This window comes from Neomonachus schauinslandi, chromosome 9 (assembly GCF_002201575.2).
Source record: "Neomonachus schauinslandi chromosome 9, ASM220157v2, whole genome shotgun sequence".
NCBI lineage: Eukaryota > Metazoa > Chordata > Mammalia > Carnivora > Phocidae > Neomonachus > Neomonachus schauinslandi.
This window is the reverse complement of record NC_058411.1, coordinates 90,820,851-90,840,440: the sequence shown is the minus strand read 5'-3', so window position 1 is coordinate 90,840,440 and position 19,590 is coordinate 90,820,851. Positions and strand designations below refer to the sequence as shown.

The window sequence follows — 19,590 nt, the reverse complement described above, 5'->3', positions numbered from 1 at the left end:
TAATAAATGCGAAAATGAACGCAGATAACTCACCCCCTGCTGAGAGGGGATCATGCCCATGACAATTCTTGATAATCTTGAAATCTTGAGATATATACAGCAATTATTTTAGTAGCTACAATCTTCTGTCTCTCTCCACCCCCCCAAAAACAAATGAAGCTGCTGAAGGATCACAGACATTGATTAAAGATGTATGCAGAGATTAGACATGAAGATGTTTACTAACACTGTCAGTTATACCAGAAAACTGGAAACAACCTCAATGCCCAATAATGTTCAACTACATTATGGTGCACCCATACAGTAGAATACTGTGCAGCTACTAAACATCATGTCAAAAAGCAGATGAAATAACATACTATTAAAAGGAAGAAGCAAGTTAAAAAAGCAGAATGCAACACACACAAAGAGGAAAGTTTTTCAAAAGATGTGTTTACATTTATTGTAACTAGTGCAATTATGAACAGATTTTTAATTTTTCTACAGTGATACTTTTGAAATAAGGGATGGAGGACAATGAAAACTTATTTTTGCTAGCCAGAAAGAGAGAGGAAACGCCCCCTCTTTCAAGGCTGTCTTCAGGCACCTTGCTCTGCCAGATGGATATGAAGCCAGTTCTGACCCCACTGTCCAGCTTGCCTAGAGCCCCGTGAAGGCTGCCTTGCTCTGGGCAGAACTTCCTTGTTGCCAGGATCCACCTCAAGACAAGTTATTTAAAATGGGGCTGTCCTGGCCAACCTCTCATCTCAAAATACCAAGGGCTACTTCAGCCTAGAAAAAAATGGCAGTGCCAGAGCCCTGTGGGGTTTTGAAGCAGAGTAGCAGCCCTAGCGTGTGAGAGGAACCTCCCTCCCCTCTCCAGGCTGCTTGCCCAAAGGTTTACAGACAGCTCCCTTTCCATCCCACAAGAGGAGACAGGCAGATGAGTCATAAGCACTGGCTTAGATTAAAGGAGTATTATTGTGTTCGCAGAAATGGATCTGTTTTATTATCCGTTTCTTGACACCTTACATATAGATAGGCTTTTCCTACCAGACGAGTAAGTTCCTTAAAATCCAACGACTTCCTTAGCTAAAGCTAAGGAATGACCAATGAGACTTAGAAACTCGTGTGTCTGAAAAGCAGCCAGGCTGAAAAGATGTAGTGGAAACACTGAGGAAAGTGGTTTATAACCCTCAGACTCTAGATTCAATTCAATTCTAGTGATGCCATTCTTCTAAAAATACACAGAGGAACTACGGAAATCCTTTCCTCTTTTCTAAGAGCGTTTCCTTTCCTTCTTTTTCTTTTTAAAGAAATATAGTAGGATTGGTTTGTAAAGGAGATTCACCACCTCAGATTTCACTGTTTTCGTGGGGGTGATGGTTGTGAGATACTATTTTAAGGACTTCCTTCTCTTATACAGATTTTTCCACACTGGGAGGACAGATAAGGTATGTTCCACTAACGTTCTTCATTAAACACACATGCACGCCAGCAGTCATTTCCCTTTGTCTTGCTATCCCATGACAACAGATTGCATATCATAGGAAACTGGAATGGAGACCTTATTTGGTTTGGATCTCTCTTCTCCATTGTTTAATTCCACATTCAATTTTTCATTCTAGGTCTGCCTCTTTTTTTTTTTTTTTTTTTTGCAGAAATATACTATGACTGAATATAGGAACAAACAAATGAATAGGTATTGTTTTTCTGGACTCACATTATACACTTTTCAGAAGCACTTTGACCAGCATCCCCCGCCCCCAGCATTTTATCTCTGGGCTGAATGTATTAGTTATTCAGTAAAGATCCAATGACTTGATGGGCGTATATGTATCATGTGCGCTCCATACCTTGTTTATTGTTAACCAAGTTCCAGTAGTGAGCTTCCCTATTTCCTTTATAGGTGTGATGTACAGATACCTCCGTGGGATTCTGTCTCTCTCACCCTTCAACCTAGACCACCTGTCCATTAAAACAAACAAATAAACAAACAATCATTAAAAAGCTTCTACCAAGTTCCGGGAAAGGAGGTGTAAGGGAACAGGAAAAGTTTCACATTTCCTGTTGTTGAATCTAGGCTTGGCTTTCAAAGGAAGCTGGATGTCTTTTCAATCTAATATACTCTGTTCTCTGATGCTACCATCCTTGATTTTCCTTAAGAATGCAAAGCTATGGGGCACCTGGATGGCTCAGTCAGTTAGGCATCCGACTCTTGATTTCAGCTCAGGTCACCATCTCAGGGTCCTGAGCTCCAGCCTTGCCTGGTGCTCTGCACTCAAAACAGGGTCTGCTTGGGATTCTCTCTTCCTCAGCCCCTCCCCCTACTGGCAAGCACTCTAAATAAATAAATAAATAAAATTTTTAAATCTCAAAAAAAAAAAAGCAAAACTATGGTGGCAAACTTTTTAAAGGATGCCAGCTATTTATTTTTTGAGTATCAACTTTTATACAAATGTTGCCATTACTTTTTTTCTTTTCATTTAAAAATGTGATTTTAAAATATTTTTTCTAAATGGGACCCATTAGATCTGAGAAGTAATGTTCTTCCCACTTATCAGACATTAACTGTGTGTCAGGCATTGAGGAATAGCTTTCCACACTCATTATTTCATTTACTCCCTCACAACCACCCTATGAAGGAGATGCCAACACATGAGGAAACTGAGAGAGGTTAAGCCATTTGCCCAAGATCACACATCTAGTATGGGACTCTTTTGACTGTTCCACAGAAACCCATCCAACTTTTGTCAACTAAAGCCCATGAGTTTGGCCATCTAGAAAATGTTTTCTGAGGACGCAAAGTAGAACTATATTTGTACTCTGTGAAACCCATACCTTCACTGAAGGAGGCGGCCCTCAGGTAGCCAAGAGGCCAAACTGACTTGTGACACTATACCCTACCAGTTAGGAGCAGGTGTGGACATCAGGTAAGCCTGATTTCAAGTCCCAGCTCACCCACTTACTGGACGCGCGACCACAAGAAAATTATTTGTTCTCCCTGAAATCCGGCTTCCACATGTATAAAATGGGGATAGCAATATAGGTCGAATTCTATGAAATTGCCAACTTCCAGCTATTTTTGAACTCCAAAAAAGCATCTGCACGTAGTTCAACCCAAACTCTTCACTGGGTCACTGTACAGATTAAACAAGTGCACACAGGAAACAATTAAATGGCGCTTTTTAGTGGACTTTCTCCTCCTGACTTCATTTTGCTCACGTCAATAAAGTTAGTTTGCTTTTTCTGTGGCACTTTATATACAGAGAAGCTGGCCTGAAGTTACGTAAGTGTTGGGAGTTGATAATTCGGGGAGACTTGTAAGACTGCGTGGATCCTTGACAATTAACCCACAATCTCCTGATCTCCTGAGGCCTTACTGATCCTGCTCAGGGCGTTTCCCCCCTTCGTTTTGTCTCTTAATTACTGAGTAAATTCACAAATACCTCTTTTTAGAAAGTAAAAGGGTAGGGTCTTTGGAGCATGTTGCACACTCCTTGTTAAGACGAGGTTGAAAATTCCATTCTTGGCCCGAGTCGGTGGGCGCGAAGCGGCGCGGCCGCGGCGGGCAAGGCGTGTCCTCGGCGCGCGACGGCTTCCCGCTCCGCACCGCCCGCCCGCCCCGCCCACGCGGGGAAGAAGCGCCGCCGGAGCGAGCGTACCTGCCGAGTGCTGTTCACTTCCTCGCCAGGTGCCAGGCCCTGCGCTCGGCTCCTCACGTGCATTCTTACTTCCTCCCCCACAACATTCCCGGTACAAGGCAACTGTCATTTCCCCATCTGCCAAGTGAGGAAACACCTCAGGGAGAGTGAGTCTCTCGTCCCAGGTCCCCGCGCGGTGGACTCGGACTCCAACCCGGGCAGCCCCGGGACTCCCACACGGAACCTCTCTTTTGCCTTTTTGGGTAGAGGCGCTTTTTCGCCTCAAAATCCTCCCAACTTGGCCATCCGCAAGAGACCGCGCTCGGTCTCGCCGACCGGCAGGACCTCGCCGCGCGCCTCAACTCCAGGGCGCCGGGCGCCGGGCGCGGGGCGCGGGGCGCGGGTAGGAGGAGCGGCACCGCCCCCGGGGTATTTAAGCCCCGTCTGGAGCCCGCGGGGTCGGACGCTCCCGCTCCTCCCAGCTCGCACCTCCCCCTCCCCCTCCCGCTCTCTCCCCGCGCGCCCCCACCCTCCGCCCCGCGCTCGCCTGGCGCGCAGGCATCGGCCGGCAGGGCGCGGGGAGCGGGGCGCGGGCGGCGCTCGCCTCTGCGGAGCCGCCCCCCGGCCGCCGCCGCCGCGCATTGCCCAGCCCGTGCCGCCAGGGCTGTCGCCGCCGGCTGCCCGCTCCGAGTACGCCGCGGCAGCGGGAGCCCGGACGCCGGCCCCGAGCGCCCCGCAGACGGGCGGGCGGCTGTGGACGTCCGGCCAGCAGCCCGCAACATGGATTCGGATTCCGGCGAGCAGAGTGAGGGCGAGCCCGTGACCGCGGCAGGTACCGAGGGGCCGCGGCAGCCCAGCCGGGAGGGCCGGGGCCGGGAGGAGGGGAGGCCGGGGCAGGAAATCGCGAGTATTTCTCGGAGCTGCCGGGCGGGAGGCCGAGCCCTTCCAGGCCAGGACCCGGGATTGCTCCGCGCTGTGAGTTTGCTGTGAGTCTTTCCACTGCACTTGGACGCGCGGGAGGGAGAAGAGGTTCATCTGCGGGTGGCTCTCCGCGCAGCTGCGTCCTGCAGCGGGCTCGGGTCGCCCGGGCTGGGTGGGGGTGGGGAAGGGTTCGGGAAATCCGCGTCCTGTAGTTTGCTGCAGCGAGGGTTGCAACACATCTGCCCTTTGAAATAACTTTCCGAGCGCCGACCCCGTCCTCGAACCCGGGCGCCAGGGACGCTGCGGAACAGGTGACCCGGTCGAAGGCGTGACAGGGGACTCCGGGAAGGAAAGGACCCGCGGGTGGACGGGCAGAGGTCAAACCACAGCTAGTGGCTGCGGTCCCCGAGGCGGTGCAGAGGGGTTCGTCCATCGCTGCCCGGTACAGGCAGAGGAGGTCCCGGCGGAGGGGTCCGAGAACACAGCCGCGGGGGCGGGGGGGAGGGGGCGCGGGAGCCGGGCTTCGCCTTTAAGAGGCGCCGCCGGTTTTTCACAATCGATAAGTTATCGAAGCAATGGGTGGATGCTTACTTTGGAAAATAATGAATGTCCTCCCCCGCCTCTTCCTGATACTGAGCAACAGGAGGAAGCCACCCACAGCCTTGGGTCTACTTACGGCTGGGCTCTGCCCACCTCCACAGGCCGGCTCCACCCGCCGCCCACGGGCCCACACACCGGAGACCTGATCGCCCTCCCCACCTGTCCCCGGCTCCCGGGACCCTAGGGGCCCTGAAGGCTAGCCGCGGCCGGCCGGCAGACATGTGACCTGAGGGCTGGGACCCTCCTGGTACAGACCCGAGGTCCTAGACTAGTCCCCACTCTTTCCTATGTCACACCAGCATCCTGAGAGTGGGGACCAAGTGCCAGGAGGCACTATCAGCCCAGGCGTGGGCTCAGGAACCAGGCAGGACAGTGCCAGGCACTGTGCCAAAGGCCCTACATAGATGATTCTCCTTAATCTTCACAGCATCTAGCCAGGTGGTTATTACTTCCATTTTACAGAAGCCCAGAGAGGCTAAGTGGCTTACCCATGTCTCACAGCAGGGAGTAGCCAAGGTCTTCTTGAAGGATAGGATTCCCTATCTACTATACAGTACCCCTCAGCCTCTGGCAGGGCGGCTGTGGTCAATACCTTTTGGGGTGGGGGGGAAGAAATGAGGCTGGCCAAGAGGAAGGGTGGCATTACCAAGATGCCTGTGTTGAGGATTCCCGTTTGTGTGCAAGGGCCACCTCCTTTGTGCGGTAGGTGTGGAGATAACTAATTAACCTGAGCCCTTTGCCTACTTGTAATTTTCTGTGGCTAGGAAGCACCAAGATTTTGTTTCACAGGGGTCTTGCGGATCTCCTAACATCTTTTTAAAGTTCCAGTGGGTGTTTGTGTGTGTATCTAAGTATACCTGGAGGGGCGCCTGGGTGGCTCAGTCGTTAAGCGTCCGCCTTCTGCTCAGGTCATGATCCCAGGGTCCTAGCCCCGCATTAGGCTCCCTGCTGGGGGCGGGGAGCTGCTTCTCTCTTTCCCACTCCCCCTGCTTGTGTTCCCTCTCTCACTGTCTCTCTCTCTGTCAAAAAATAAAATCTTTTTTAAAAAAAGTATATCTGGAAAGCTGGGGTGTGGTTGGGGGGGGGTGCTGCTGACCTTGACACTTTACTGTCTCAAAATCCCAGGAACTAACATGCTGTCCCCACCCCACCCTCAGATCTCTTATGCAGGTTGATGTTTGAAGGAGAGGAGAAGGAAGCTTAGAGAAAGAGGAGGGAGGAGAAGAAGGGGGAGGAGATACTCCAGAAGAGTTGGTGCTTGGGTGAAAGGGGAGGGAAGGAGTTCTCAAGGGTCCTGTTTCTTCTCCCCCAAGCCTGCCCAGCCCAGAGTATCCTGGATGTGTGCATGTCCATTTGTGTCAGGCCTCTGCACTGACCGCTGAGGTCAGATGGGTCCTGTGAAGAATAGGGCAGCCAACTCTGTGAGCTGTCACCATGTGTTTGCACCTTGCTGTTTTCTACAGTCATTTCTTCTTTTCTGTGTGCGCATGAATCTCCCAAGCTGAACATTTAATTGACTATCACAAGCCATTCTTCTAAATGGCATTCCATCTCATTATTCTCAGTCTTAAACTATTTTTCGTGGCAAAGCTTCAGAACTAGATGCTAATTCATTGCCTTGCTGTAGCTGCATCCTGTCAAATGGAAACCCTTGTTGCAACTTCAGATACAGGTTAAATGACAGGTATGTTATCCTTAGGGGTTGACCTTTCTCTAAGGAATGAGGCCTTCATCTGTGGACCTGTATCTGTGCAAGCTGGATGCATTTGTAACTGGGGACAACAGAGAAGTGGGACCTCTTCGAGTATTCATCGTGTGTGTGTGTGTACCTACCTCTTAGGGAGTTGAGATGTAAGGGCTGCATCCTCCTGAGTGGCCTTCCCTTCTCGAACTTGCAAAAAAAAAAAAAAAAAAAAAAAAGCCCTGCCATGACATGTACCCTATTAAGGTCAAGAGCCTGGACTCTGGAATCAGAAAGACCTAGGTTTCATTCTCTACCTGTTGGGCAAGTTACTTAACCTCTCCAAACCTGTTTCTCCCTCTGTAAAATGGGGATAGTACTAGTACCACAAGGAGGTTGTGAGGATTAAATAAAACACCACATGAAAAGTGTTCCCGGTAATCATTCAGTACATGGTAGCTGCTATGTTGTTTATCACCTGACTGGATTATTTGTTATAAGAATACTGCTAAATAATATACCCCAGTGCTTTATAAAATGTAGATCAGTAGGCGTGTGTAACACAATTAGTATTATTGTCATTATTATCATATTAATGTAATTGCCTGAGCAGGTTTGTTTTGAATTTTCTCTTTTTCATTCTCTCATTCTCTCTGGGGTATGTGTGGGGGTGTACATGCAGGTGTGTTTGTATGTGTGTTTGTTGGTTGGTTTGGAGGAGGTTATCTTTACCTCTTCTTGTCCTCCTCATCTGCCAGCTCAAGGCATGAAGATGAGGACATTCAAAACTACTACTTTCACACCCCTTTTCCTTTAGCTCTAGGTAAAGTTGTACAAAGCAGAGAACCCCTTATCCAACCCACCGGCTAACTTGGAGATAGCCACTTTCATGCCATTTCAAATAAAAGAAGAGGAGGTAACCCTTCCCAACCAGTGAACCATTTTCCTTCAAGGTAGCAGTAGGCCCAGGAAGTCCTCATCATTCCCCTTCCATTTTTACCCATCTCAGTCACCTTCCCAGTTACAAATTGGCAGAAGAGTGAGAAAGTCTCCGAGGACCACCTACTCTTTACTGTACCCCTTTCAAGAGACTTTTCCAGGGGCACCTGGGTGGCTCAGATGGTTAAGCGTCTGCCTTCGGCTCAGGTCATGATCTCAGGGTCCTGGGATCGAGTCCCGCATCGGGCTCCCTGCTCCTCGGGAGCCTGCTTCTCCCTCTGCCTCTCTCTCTCTCTCTCTCTGTCTGTCATGAATAAATAAATAAAATCTTTAAAAAAAAAAAAAAAACATGCTTTAAAAAAAAAAAAAAAAAAAAGAGAGAGACTTTTCCGAAGATCTCCCCAGCGCCTGCAGTGCGCTCATCAAGCAGTGCAGGCCTCTGCATATGAAGTGAAGGGGGGAGATGAAATTTGTCTCGAGCTGCATTTTCTGTTTTTCCGGAAGCATATGATGATGCTTCTATGTCATTCTGCTGCCTGAAACTCTACTCTGCCTTTCTGTCATTTTGGGTTCTTTCTATGATTAGGAAAGAGGCAGGGTTTATGGAACACTGGATTCATTCCAGAGACCCAACTTGGCAGTCTATCGTTTGGCAAACCCACCATCCATCTCTCAGAAATCCTAGCACTTGGTATATTAACTTGACAGTGATTAAGAGTCTTTCCTAAGAAGCAACAAGTGAGTAAACATTAGCAGTGTCAGCTTTTTCCCTTTTTGGCTTGTAAGACAAAGATAGTCTACCCAGCTGAGGGCAAACAAGCTCCTTCCACCCACAGCTAGATGGTCCAGGGCATTCAAGCTGGTGGGGCTTCACAGCTGGGCAAGTGCTACAGAAAAGCATTTCCATGCAATGGAGTCGAGATGTGGTAGGGGAGCTTCAAAACAGTAAAAGAAATGGGAAAAAAAGCAGGCCCCTAACCCTGCCTTTGCCATCTCTCCCATCGCCTAGGTCCTAAGCTTGGTTCGTGTGAACAAAGTGGCAAGGTAGATTAGGGAGGTAGGATTCAAGTGGGTAGGATTCAATAGGTGGCCAAGAAGAGGAAAGGTGTTCCAGAAGTCAGACACCACTTGAGCAAAGGCACAAATAAGCAAGGGGGTTACTGGAGTGGAGGGCATATACTAGGGAGTACTGGGAAATAAAGTTACAGGAGTGGAGGGAGGGCCACATAGAAGAGGGTCTTAGTGACTGGTCCTGAGATGCCAGAGGAGCCCCTGTTGAGCTGATTGTTGTGCAGAGACAGGACTGACCGAGAGCTGGGTTTGCAGGAGCCACATCTGACAGACATGGAGTGTGGGACTGCCCAGCTTGGAGCCTCGGTGACCACGGGTGGCCACGGTATCGGAGCAAGTGGTAACGCTAAGGCGAGGCAGAAGAGGAAGGATGCAAGTGCCATTTCAGAGAAGCAGACAACAGAAGTTGCTGACAGACTGTATAAAAGCAGTGCAAGGAGAGGGAGAGTGAAAGGAGAGTGGCGTGTTGAGTTGGGGTGAGGGCAGGGAAATGCAGGAGGTGGACTCCCCCACCTAGGCTTCCCAGCCCCCCCTTCTTTCCATCAGGCACTTAGCGGTGATGTTTTGCTTAAAGGCGTTTTCTCCTGTAAAAATAAACCATGTTAGGGCACTGGCTTCAGGGGACTGTGAGGTTCTGTAGCTGGTTGATTCTCATTGTTAGATTCCTCGTGGAGACTGTTGAATAACCTTTGTTGACTGAAAGATTGACAGTTGATGGGCTGGCCAACCTGGGACGGAGACCATCTGGGGATGAGGTATCACTTGCCTGTTAGTCACTGTCCCGTGTCTTGTTCCTGTTTGTGGACATTTTCAGGGGCCTCTGCCTTGTCCACACAGTGTCCTGTGACTGCTTTAAGGGGTCAGGACCTTGTCTTGTGCTTTGATGTTCCTGAGATTTTATGGGCATAATAAATGAATGTGCATCGTGAGGAGCCTCGTGGGAACTCTGCACTGAAAGACCAGATAGCCAGAAACCTTTCCTATACGGTGGAACTGCCAAAGCTTTCCTTCAGTATTTTGTTTTGCTTCAGTGTTTTAAGATTTCTTTTTTTTTTTTTTTTAAAGATTTTATTTATTTATTTGAGAGAGAGAGAATGAGAGACAGAGAGCATGAGAGGGAGGAGGGTCAGAGGGAGAAGCAGACTCCCTGCCGAGCAGGGAGCCCGATGCGGGACTCGATCCCGGGACTCCAGGATCATGACCTGAGCCGAAGGCAGTCGCTTAACCAACTGAGCCACCCAGGCGCCCAGTGTTTTAAGATTTCTTTTACTTTCTGGGACCCTGTGTTGGAAAAGTATGGGGAAGGCAGAGAGGTAAGGACACTGTCCATTCTGTCTTCCAGGGCTTAAGATCAGATGGAGAGATAGGACACATATACCGATGGCCACAGCCTTACACCAGTGCATGAAGACTCCTGACCCCCTGGCCCTGGGACTATACCCCGGCCAAATCTGTGTTGTCTTAATAACAGCCACTTTCCATTGTGTGCTTTATGGTTATTCTTGTACATATCTCATCTCTTGTACTGGATTGTTAGCTCCCTAAGGGCAAGGATTGGGTCATTTTCACCTGTATCACCTCCCACCAACACGATGGATCCTGAACACACTAGTAGGTTTCTGGCTGGCTGGCTGGCTGGATGGATGCATGCCTGCATGGATAAGTGAATACAGGCATAGCTCAGAGATATTGCAGGTTCAGTTCCAGACCACTGCAATAAAGCAAATATTGTAATAAAGGTAGTCCAATGAATTTTTAGGTTCCCCAATGCATATGAAAATTACATTTACACTGTATCATAGTCTCTTAAGTGTGCAATTGCATGATATCTTTAAAAAACAATTTACATACCTTAATTTAAAAATACTTTATTGCCGGGGTACCTGGGTGCCTCAGTCAGTTAAGTGTCCGACTCTTGATTTCAGCTCAGGTCATGATCTAAGGGTGGTGAGATGGAGCCCCACGTGGGGCTCTGCGCTGGGTGTGAAGCCTGCTTAAGATTTTTTCTTTAGGGGCGCCTGGGTGGCTCAGTCGTTAAGCGTCTGCCTTCGGCTCAGGTCATGTTCCCAGGGTCCTGGGATTGAGCCCCGCATCGGGCTCCCTGCTCGGTGGGAAGCCTGCTTCTCCCTCTCCCACTCCCCCTGCTTATGTTCCCTCTCTCGCTGTGTCTCTCTCTGTCAAACAAATAAAATCTTTAAAAAAAACGAAGAAGAAGAAAAAAAGATTTTTTCTTTGTCCCATCCCCCCTCAGAAAAATTTTAAAAAATAATACTTTATTGCTAAAAAATACCATAATCTGAGCTTTAGTGAGCCATAATCACTGACCACAGATCGCCATAACAAATGTTAATAATAATTTAAAAGTTTGAAATATTGCAAAAGTTACCAAAATGTGACACAGAGACATGAAGTGAGCAAATGCTGTTGGGAAGATGGCACTGCTAGACTTGCTCCACCAGGGTTGCCACAAACCTTCAGTTCAGGGAAAAAAAAAAAAAATCTGCAAAGTGCATTAAGCGAAGTGCAACAAAACGAGGTATGTGTGTTTATGGATGGATGGATGGATGGATGGATGCTGTTGTAGGCTGGTTCCCCAGGAAGCAGACTCTGTGATAGAGGTCGGCATGCAGTGGGTTTATTTGGGAAAGGAATGGAGAGGGGAGGGACGCTGGACTGGGCAGAGTGAAAAGTTGAGCTGCAATGCACACCCAACAATAGCCTCCAGCTCTGGAGCTAGAGTAGCCCTTCGGAACTGTTCTGAGTCGGGGTTCGGGGCCAGGCCTTCATGTCCCCTTGTACAGTGGTCAGTCAGTCATAGATGCAGGCCATCCCAAGGAACAGGCTGTGAGCTTGGGTGCAGCTTGGGCTATCTGCCAGCCCCCAGCAGCTTGCGGCATGCTTGGCCGTTCATTCTCCAGGAGGAACCAGGGCAGTATATCGCAACATCCCCCGCAGGTGGTCCCCAGAATTCTTTAGGAATGGTTCATTAGGGATGGCAGCCCTGTCTACCGGCAAAGCTCAGGGGATAGTTGTTGAGCTGTACATTTTATCTAGACCTCACTAGGACAGTTTAGATTGCCAGATGAAATTAGCCATTCTAGACCTCATAGTTCTGCACCCACTTGTTCAATCCAGTCAATCCAAGAGATATTGACTGATCATCTGTTTTGTGTTCAGAGGGGTACAGGGTACTCTGATGGCATTGAAAAATGGAATTCGATGGGACCCTGCCCTCTAGAAATTTGCAGCTGTGTTGGGGAGATAAAACAGCCACCCAAAACTGAATCTGCCAGACTGGGTGGCATCAGCAGTAAATGCTGTAGGATTTGGAGCATGGGGCATTGTGGTTTGGAGTTCTGGTGGGGAGGCTTCATGGAGGAGATGGGCCTTGAGGGTAGCCTTGAAGGAGTGAAAGATTTAGATGGGGGGAGAAGAAAGAAGTTGGCAAGGCCGGGAGCCTGTGAGGAGCTCGGCCTGACCCAGTGGGGATCTCCCCAGTGGACTGGTGGGACAAGGGAGCTGTCATACTCAAAAAGGAAAATTGGGTGTCGTGGTGGTGCTTGTAGCCAACGTGTAAGTTTCTAGAGATAGAACGAGAATATGTGTGAGTGTGTAAATATAAAGCCCTATTTCTTATGCTATTTTTCTCTTAAAAAATACGGCACCTGTTTTTTTATTTGTCAGCAAAACCAAATTATAGTCACACTTTCCGTTAGCACTCTCCTCTAACTGGTTCCTTTTCCTCCAAAGTTACCATTGGCTCCCACTTAAATTCACATGCAGATCTCTATAAAGACACTATATACATAATTTGGTTTTGTTTTTTTCAGTCACTTGGCTTCCAACTCTATGTAAAATGCCTGTGTAGGTGGGTGTTTGGGCTGTATTCTGTGCAAGTATAGAAATAAAGGATAGAGAAGAATTTAAAAAACAAGTTTCGTCTAACAACCTAATCTAAGAAAACATATAAGGAGAGTGAGTACCCTTGTCCCCCACATATATTAAGGCATGCCAAAAAATTGATTACTTTTTTATACATCAGAAATGGAGTTTTTTAAGCAGTTGCATGGTCCAAATTCTGATGCTGCCTTCAAACAGTCTTCACGTTCCTAGTGGGTTTCCTAAACATCATTGCCTGGGAATAAATTTGAGCCTGTTCATGGAAAATCTAGTGTGCAGACTATAAAAATGGAAGGCTTGGCGGCACAGAAAGTGCTAGACACACCCTAATAGAAACCAGTATTTTGTAACTCGGTTTTCCAGAAAAAAAGAGGAGACACTTTGGCGGTGTCCAAATACTGGTTTAAACTGTCGAAAAACCGCAGGAGCAGCTGCTAGCTTGTAGGGTCTCTTCTCAAAAGTAAAATATGTGGGGCGCCTGGGTGGCTCAGTCGTTAAGTGTCTGCCTTTGGCTCAGGTCATGATCTCAGGGTCCTGGGATCGAGCCCCATATTGGGCTCCCTGCTCTGCGGGAAGCCTGCTTTTCCCTCTCCCACTCCCTCTGCTTGTGTTCCCTCTCTCACTGTGTCTCTCTCTGTCAAATAAATAAATAAAACCTTTAAAAAAAAAAAAAAGTAAAATATGCTTTCTGTGAAACTGTTCTAACCCTGAAAGGAAACATTTTGGTGATACGTAGTTTTATGGAGATTCCTAGTTGATATTTTTATAGTAAAGGCATCCAATTTCATGCGTGGGAGGAAATTCTGTCAAGGGCTGTTCTGGTGAGTATGCACATCCAGCGGGCCTAATCTGGGGCCTGTGGGTTATGCTGGGAAGGTAAACAGAAATTTTGGCATAGAACATGGGAGGGAGATGATGGGGCCGTCTGCAGGGCAGGCCTTGGCAGCAGCTCTGTCTACCACGTTCCAGTCCGCTTCCTTGGTTTCCTGAGGATAACACTGAGACAGTCAGGGAGAGAAGACTGGGGTTGGGGTGATAGAGGAGAGGGCGTGGGGTTTAAGAAATTGTGGCAAATATCAAACAAGATGAGAAACTGTGAGGATGGTCTTTGCCAGCCAGAGTCCAGTCCCAGAGGGCTACTATGGAATGCAAAATAATAGTGATGTTTTGAATTTTACTTATTTCATGTTAACTAAGCACATACAATGTGTTCGAGACTGGATTGATTGTTTATATGCTATTTAACCCTTATACCAGCCTTCTGGGATGGGTACTAGAAGTAACTTCATTTTATAAACTGGGAAACTGAAGCACAGAGAGGTTAAGTAACTTGCTCTGGGATGTGTAGCTTGTCAGTGGATATGAAGTCAGGCTAATTCCAACTGCTCTTGTATGAGGTAGATTAGGTAGTTAAGTGGATGGATACCACCAGGCTCCTTTGTATCCCCAACCAGCTCCCACCGGGCCCAGAACCCTGACCATCAGGTTCCTTCATGAGGCTCCTTCTCTTACGACATTCCATCTCCAGAAGGCCCTGTGTTAAGCAGCAGACAATACCTGCATTAGCCCAATAGCACATGGGCAAGGGTTGGCTAGAGCTGGTGAAGGGTGGTTTGGGAGGGAAGATGGGGAGAGGGGCACAAAGCTCCTGCCAGGGAGAGAAGGTCATAGAAGGGCTCTGCAGCTGTGCATATCTCCAGAGCCATGGGACGTAGCTGTATGTAGCGAATGTAGCAAGCACTGAGACGAGAGAAGGATTGAAAAGCAGAGTCAGGAGAGGTGCTGAAGACAGACAAACATTCCTTTTATCTGAGTGTACTTAAGCTGGGTCCTCAGTCACTTTTTCCCCCCACTCCAGCATTAAATCATCTCCAATATAGAATTCCCAGGGCATGGTGACCCGTTGGATTCGAGGATGAGCGAAAACTCAAGGATGATCCTGCCTCACAGTGAAGAGAAGTTGAGATCCAGAGCTAGATGACTGGGGTTTGGATGTCCGGGGCAATCTCTTACTTGCTGCCTTTTAGTAACGTTAGTTTCTGACCAAAGGAATGCAAACTCATGGTAGAATATGTAAAAAAAAAAACAGTACAAAGAAGAAAATTAGATTGAGCCCTAAGAATAGATGTGCTTTTCCAAAGCCAAAAAGCAATCCTGAAAAGATGCAAGGGAGCTTTATTTGGGGAGGGAGTGGGCTTTTTAAGAGAACAAAAGCCCCCCTTCTATGTTTTCTTGGGGACACTAAAAACTGGTTGTGTTGCCAGGTGGTATCAGAACTAGAACTGGAGGCCAGATCCTCTGGTTCCTCTGTCCTTCCCGGAAGACATACATAATTTTTTAAAAAGGATCAGAGTTATTCTGGATGTTGGGATATCAAAGGGACCCCTGCTCTGTGTCCTTCCAACACTTTGTCCTGGGTTCTTGCTACCCCCTCCCCACCAGGCACATCTGCCCAGAAGTCAGGTCACCACAGGCCCACACCAGGCCTTACCCTTCTGCCTGGTGCACTCCTCCCCCACAGTCAGGAAAGCCCTACACAGAGCCCTCAGAGGATTTTTATATTTTTTAATAGCCAAAACATATTTACTAGGTTTTATAGATGCCCAGTGACAATTGCAAAGGTTAATTTACTTTTGAGTTTAATAGCTACCAGCTTCAGGGAGAGATTTAATAGCTACCAGCTTCAGGGAGAGATTTATTGACGTCTAGTTCTCCAATTATGTTTTTTTATCTTTGGTTAGATGGACTGTTTTTGTAAGGAAACAGAGATATTTGTTCATCTTTGTTAACATTTCTACCCTTAGGATTTAACTTCATAATTCAGTGATTCAATCTCAGTGAAACAGTTAATACAGAGTCAAATTTTAGAGAGCCCAGAGCAGTATCCGATGAGAATTCAACAATAATTTCTTGACTTTTTTTTCCTTTTGACTTCTGCAACTATATATAATCCTGGTTTTCCTGCACCCTTCCTCCATTGCTCCTCCTGTGTCCATCATTAATGCTTTCTTCCTATGTCTCCTCAGGCTGAGCCCTCAGCCTGGTCTTTTCTGACAATACACTTGCATTTGGAGACACCATCCGTTCTCCTGGCGCAAAGCCAAAAATTCCCAAAGCTGCAGTCTCGCCCGGTCCTCTCTCCCAAGCAAGAATCCTGCCTTGCAGGGCTTCTGGGCCTCTCCTCCTCACTGGCCAGGAGGCCCCTCATCTCAGCACCTCCACCTCCACTCCCAGACCATTCCCTCTCCCTCAGCTTTCCCCAGCTCTTCTGTGGCCTCCTCGGCCACCAGGTCGAACAACGGTAAGTCCTAAGAACAATGAAATATCCTGTACCCTTGATCCATGGCAAAACCAGGACATGGATAAAGCAGGTATTATTATTCTCGGTTTACAGATGAAGACACAGAATCAGAGATTACTCCAAATTACAAAACAGGTGGTGAGTTTTCACTATTGAAAACTGTACCCCCCCAAGATGGGGGCAGCAACAAACCTACGTATCCAACCTAAAAAACAGTATTCAGTCAGATAGCTACTGAACGATTAAATATATAATGACATTTCCACACAGCAGAATATTATTCAGCTGTTAAGAGAAATTAATTTGAAGAACATCTAATAATATAGGGAAGAGTTTGCATTATAGTGGATAAAGAAAACTTGATAATCTGTGATCCCACTTGTGCTACATACATGCATATACACACACATTATATGTACGTATATTTATTTATACACACACACCCATACGTACATACACATACATTCCTTTTTATAGAGAAAAGGGCAAGAGACTCCCTTCCATTCATTCATACACATAAACTTTTAACTTTATAATGCTGGAACAGAATTAACCATTCTGTATGATGAGTTTATGGGTAATTATAATTTCCTTCTTTGTACTTTTCTTCCAGATATTTCTGCAATGAGTATGTATAACTTTCAGCAGGAAATGTTATTTTCAGAGCAACAGTCAAGTGAGATCCAAGGGCCTAGTCCACTGCTCATCCTGTGGGCTTTGTTGTAGCTTTGTCCCAGTTCCTCCCTCCATCTTCTTCCTTGAAACTAGTTATTCTCTCACTTGCCTGTGATCTTCTTTCACCTCAGACCAGTCCTTCCCGAATCCCTCTCAGGGCTCCTCCTGGTGGGGGGCATGTTCCAGGCTTCTCTCCTCAGTCCTCTTCCTGCTCACCCATTGCCCAGGCTTTGGCTCTCCCCTCTCCTTGGTGCCTCCCCCACATCACTCTGTCCCATCTGGGCCCACCTGGCCTAGGCCTTGTGGGCCCTTGTGCCATGAAGAGGAAGTGTGGACTGTCAGAGTGGGTAATGAGCTCATAGATTTGGGGCCCAGACTCTGGCACAAGGCACCAGAGCCTCTCAAGCCGAATGCAGTGCTGGAATGAGCTTGTTGACTCAGCCATCTTGGCCCTTGAACATAGCCTCACTGTCGCTAGCTGATTGTCATTGTATGCACCTGGCATCCCTGACCCTCATTCCCTCCATGACCCTTTCTCTGTCCCTGACCTCTATCCCAAATATGAATGGCTTTCACTTTCCTCTTTTTCATTTACACATTGATTTTGTGTCTTTATTACTTTTACAATTAGTAAAAAAAGAGGGGTGGCGTTTAAAATCCTGTTGTAGCAGGATTATTAGTTTTTAGGCGGTATTGGTCTGCTACCGCCATTGGTCCGCCATTCCAAAAACAAAAAAATTATTATTGAGGAGTTGTATGATATTAAATATAATGTGTATCTATTTCTAAAGGAATTAAAAATTTAATTGAAGATTTCTTGTGCATCTTGGAGCTGAAAATAAGAGACATCCTGACCCCAATATTCTTTACTGCCTCCCTATCTCCACCTTATTCTACTCTAGCCAACCAAAAAGGGGTAGGAAGCTTATAGGAAACAGAAGTGCTAACCATTTAGATTCACGTTTATCTGAATTTTTAACCTAGTTTTAAACTAGCTAGGGCTAATAGTATTCCCCATCAGCCACAATTTTGTCTACTTTCTTGGTTTATATTATACAAAATGATTATTTTTACCTCTTTTCAGATATAAAAATATATATTGACTATGTATTTTCACGCTTCCAGAAAAGTTCATCCTCCCATTTAAAAAAAAAAAAAAATTACTTAATTTTCAAGTGGAAAGCAATATCAGTTCTTTGTTAAGCAGCCGTATCTCCTTCTTATTGATTGTGAGTGAATATAACCACTGTGATTTTTAAAAGAGAGATCAGAAAATAGGAAAGGCAGAATAATCAAGATAAGAGTGAATTCTTAGAGAAAGTAGGCATTTATGCCAAGAATGATGGATGATAAATACATCCTAAGATCAGCACTTGTAGTAAGCACCTAGGTGTTATCTCCAGAAAGCTGTCATCAAATACCCCACCCCGGGCTTTCCATTCACCCCAGGAGGGAGGTCAGTGATGGACTGAGGCTCATGGGTGGGATGAAGATGTCTCGTTCCAACCATCCTTGGGTTTTGTTTGTTTCATTTTTGTTAAAAAAAGAAAAAAAAAATCTCCACATAAAAAGAGCTCTGCCAAATTGTCATAACCCAATGAGAGTAACTGGAGTCTGAGCAAAGTCTGAAGATGGTTGATAATTAGGGGCCAAGACTGTCTTAAGGCAGGCTGGAGGCCGGCAAGGACAAAGGGCAGCTGGTCTGGACATAAGGAGGTCAGGTCATGTGGCAGGGAGGCCAGAGGGCCAGGGTTCACAAGAAGGGCCATTCTCTTGAGTTGCTAGGCTGGCGGTGCCCTGCCAGTCATGGCTGCCCAGCCTTCTTGGGCCTGTTCACCTGGAGGGTGGTCCCTCTTAAAGAGTCCAACACTTTGAGAAAAGCTGGCTCCCCAGCAGGGGTCTCCTGACCTCTTACCTCCTGCCCAGAAGCAAGTCCTCCCCCTCTCCTCTCCCCTTCTGTCCTGTCTCCTGGGCCCCAAATCTCTGCCTCATCCTTGATGCTCCCCTTCCCTGCAGCCTCTCCTACCCAGGTGCTTCTCTCCATTTCCTCTGCCTGGGCCCCCCACTCACCTCACCAAGCCCTCCTGGGCATTAAAGGGACGAAGGCAGGGGAAACTCCGAGACCTGTGGCCATGACTGGTCATGAAGCAAAGATCTTAAAGCTTCCAGAGAAAATAACCAGGCCCTTTTACCAATGGGCTAGTTTTCCAAGCAGCAACACCAAGAGCGAAACAACAGTGGTGCAATGCCTTTGAATTCTCAAGGGGAAGGATTTCCCAGGTAGAGTACTGAACACCGTCACACCATCAGTCGAGCATGTGGGTGGAATAAAGTCATCGTAAGACACATTCGGTCTCCAGAAAATGACCCTACCGTGTTCCCTTCCTTGGGGGCTGCTAGATCAGGAGTCATCCAGCTGAGGCCCTCAGGCCAGGTGCAGCCAGCCGCCTGTTTTTGGATGGCCCACGAGCACATTTACTTTTTTATTTAATGGTTACATTTAAATGGTTCTGTAAGTACCCACATATATTTTGCCTTTAGGCCCTTTATTTGGGGCTCTTTCAGGTAGTTTGCTGATGTCTGTGCTACTCAGAGTGTTCCACTGAAATGGGGTGTAGGTTAAGAAAGAAGAAGCCATGAGATGGACACAGGAGAGAAGGGAGGAAGGATGGAGGGAGAAGCAGGGTGGCAGCCTAGCGCGGGCTTAGAGGGAGAGGTGCCCGGATTTGAGCCAGCGCACAGAGAGAGCTCCCCGAGGAATCTCCAAGAAAGAAAATTAAAAGATGAGTTGATGTATCTGAACCCATTGAGAACGTTGTATTCTGCTAGGAACTTTGGGAGTGAATTAGTGCTAGGTAGGTAGAAAACTAACTGAAAGA

The 19,590-nt window shown here is 47.3% G+C and overlaps 1 protein-coding gene across 1 annotated transcript in view; it reads left to right on the top strand.

Moving 5' to 3' along the window:
• The window catches only part of TNFAIP8L3 (TNF alpha induced protein 8 like 3), a 46,324-nt gene that overhangs the window by 5,459 nt on the left and 21,275 nt on the right, over nucleotides 1-19,590 (top strand). Inside the window, 1 exon segment of the mRNA XM_021693939.2 lies at nucleotides 3,891-4,455. Coding sequence (XP_021549614.2) covers nucleotides 3,891-4,455 — 565 coding nt within the window.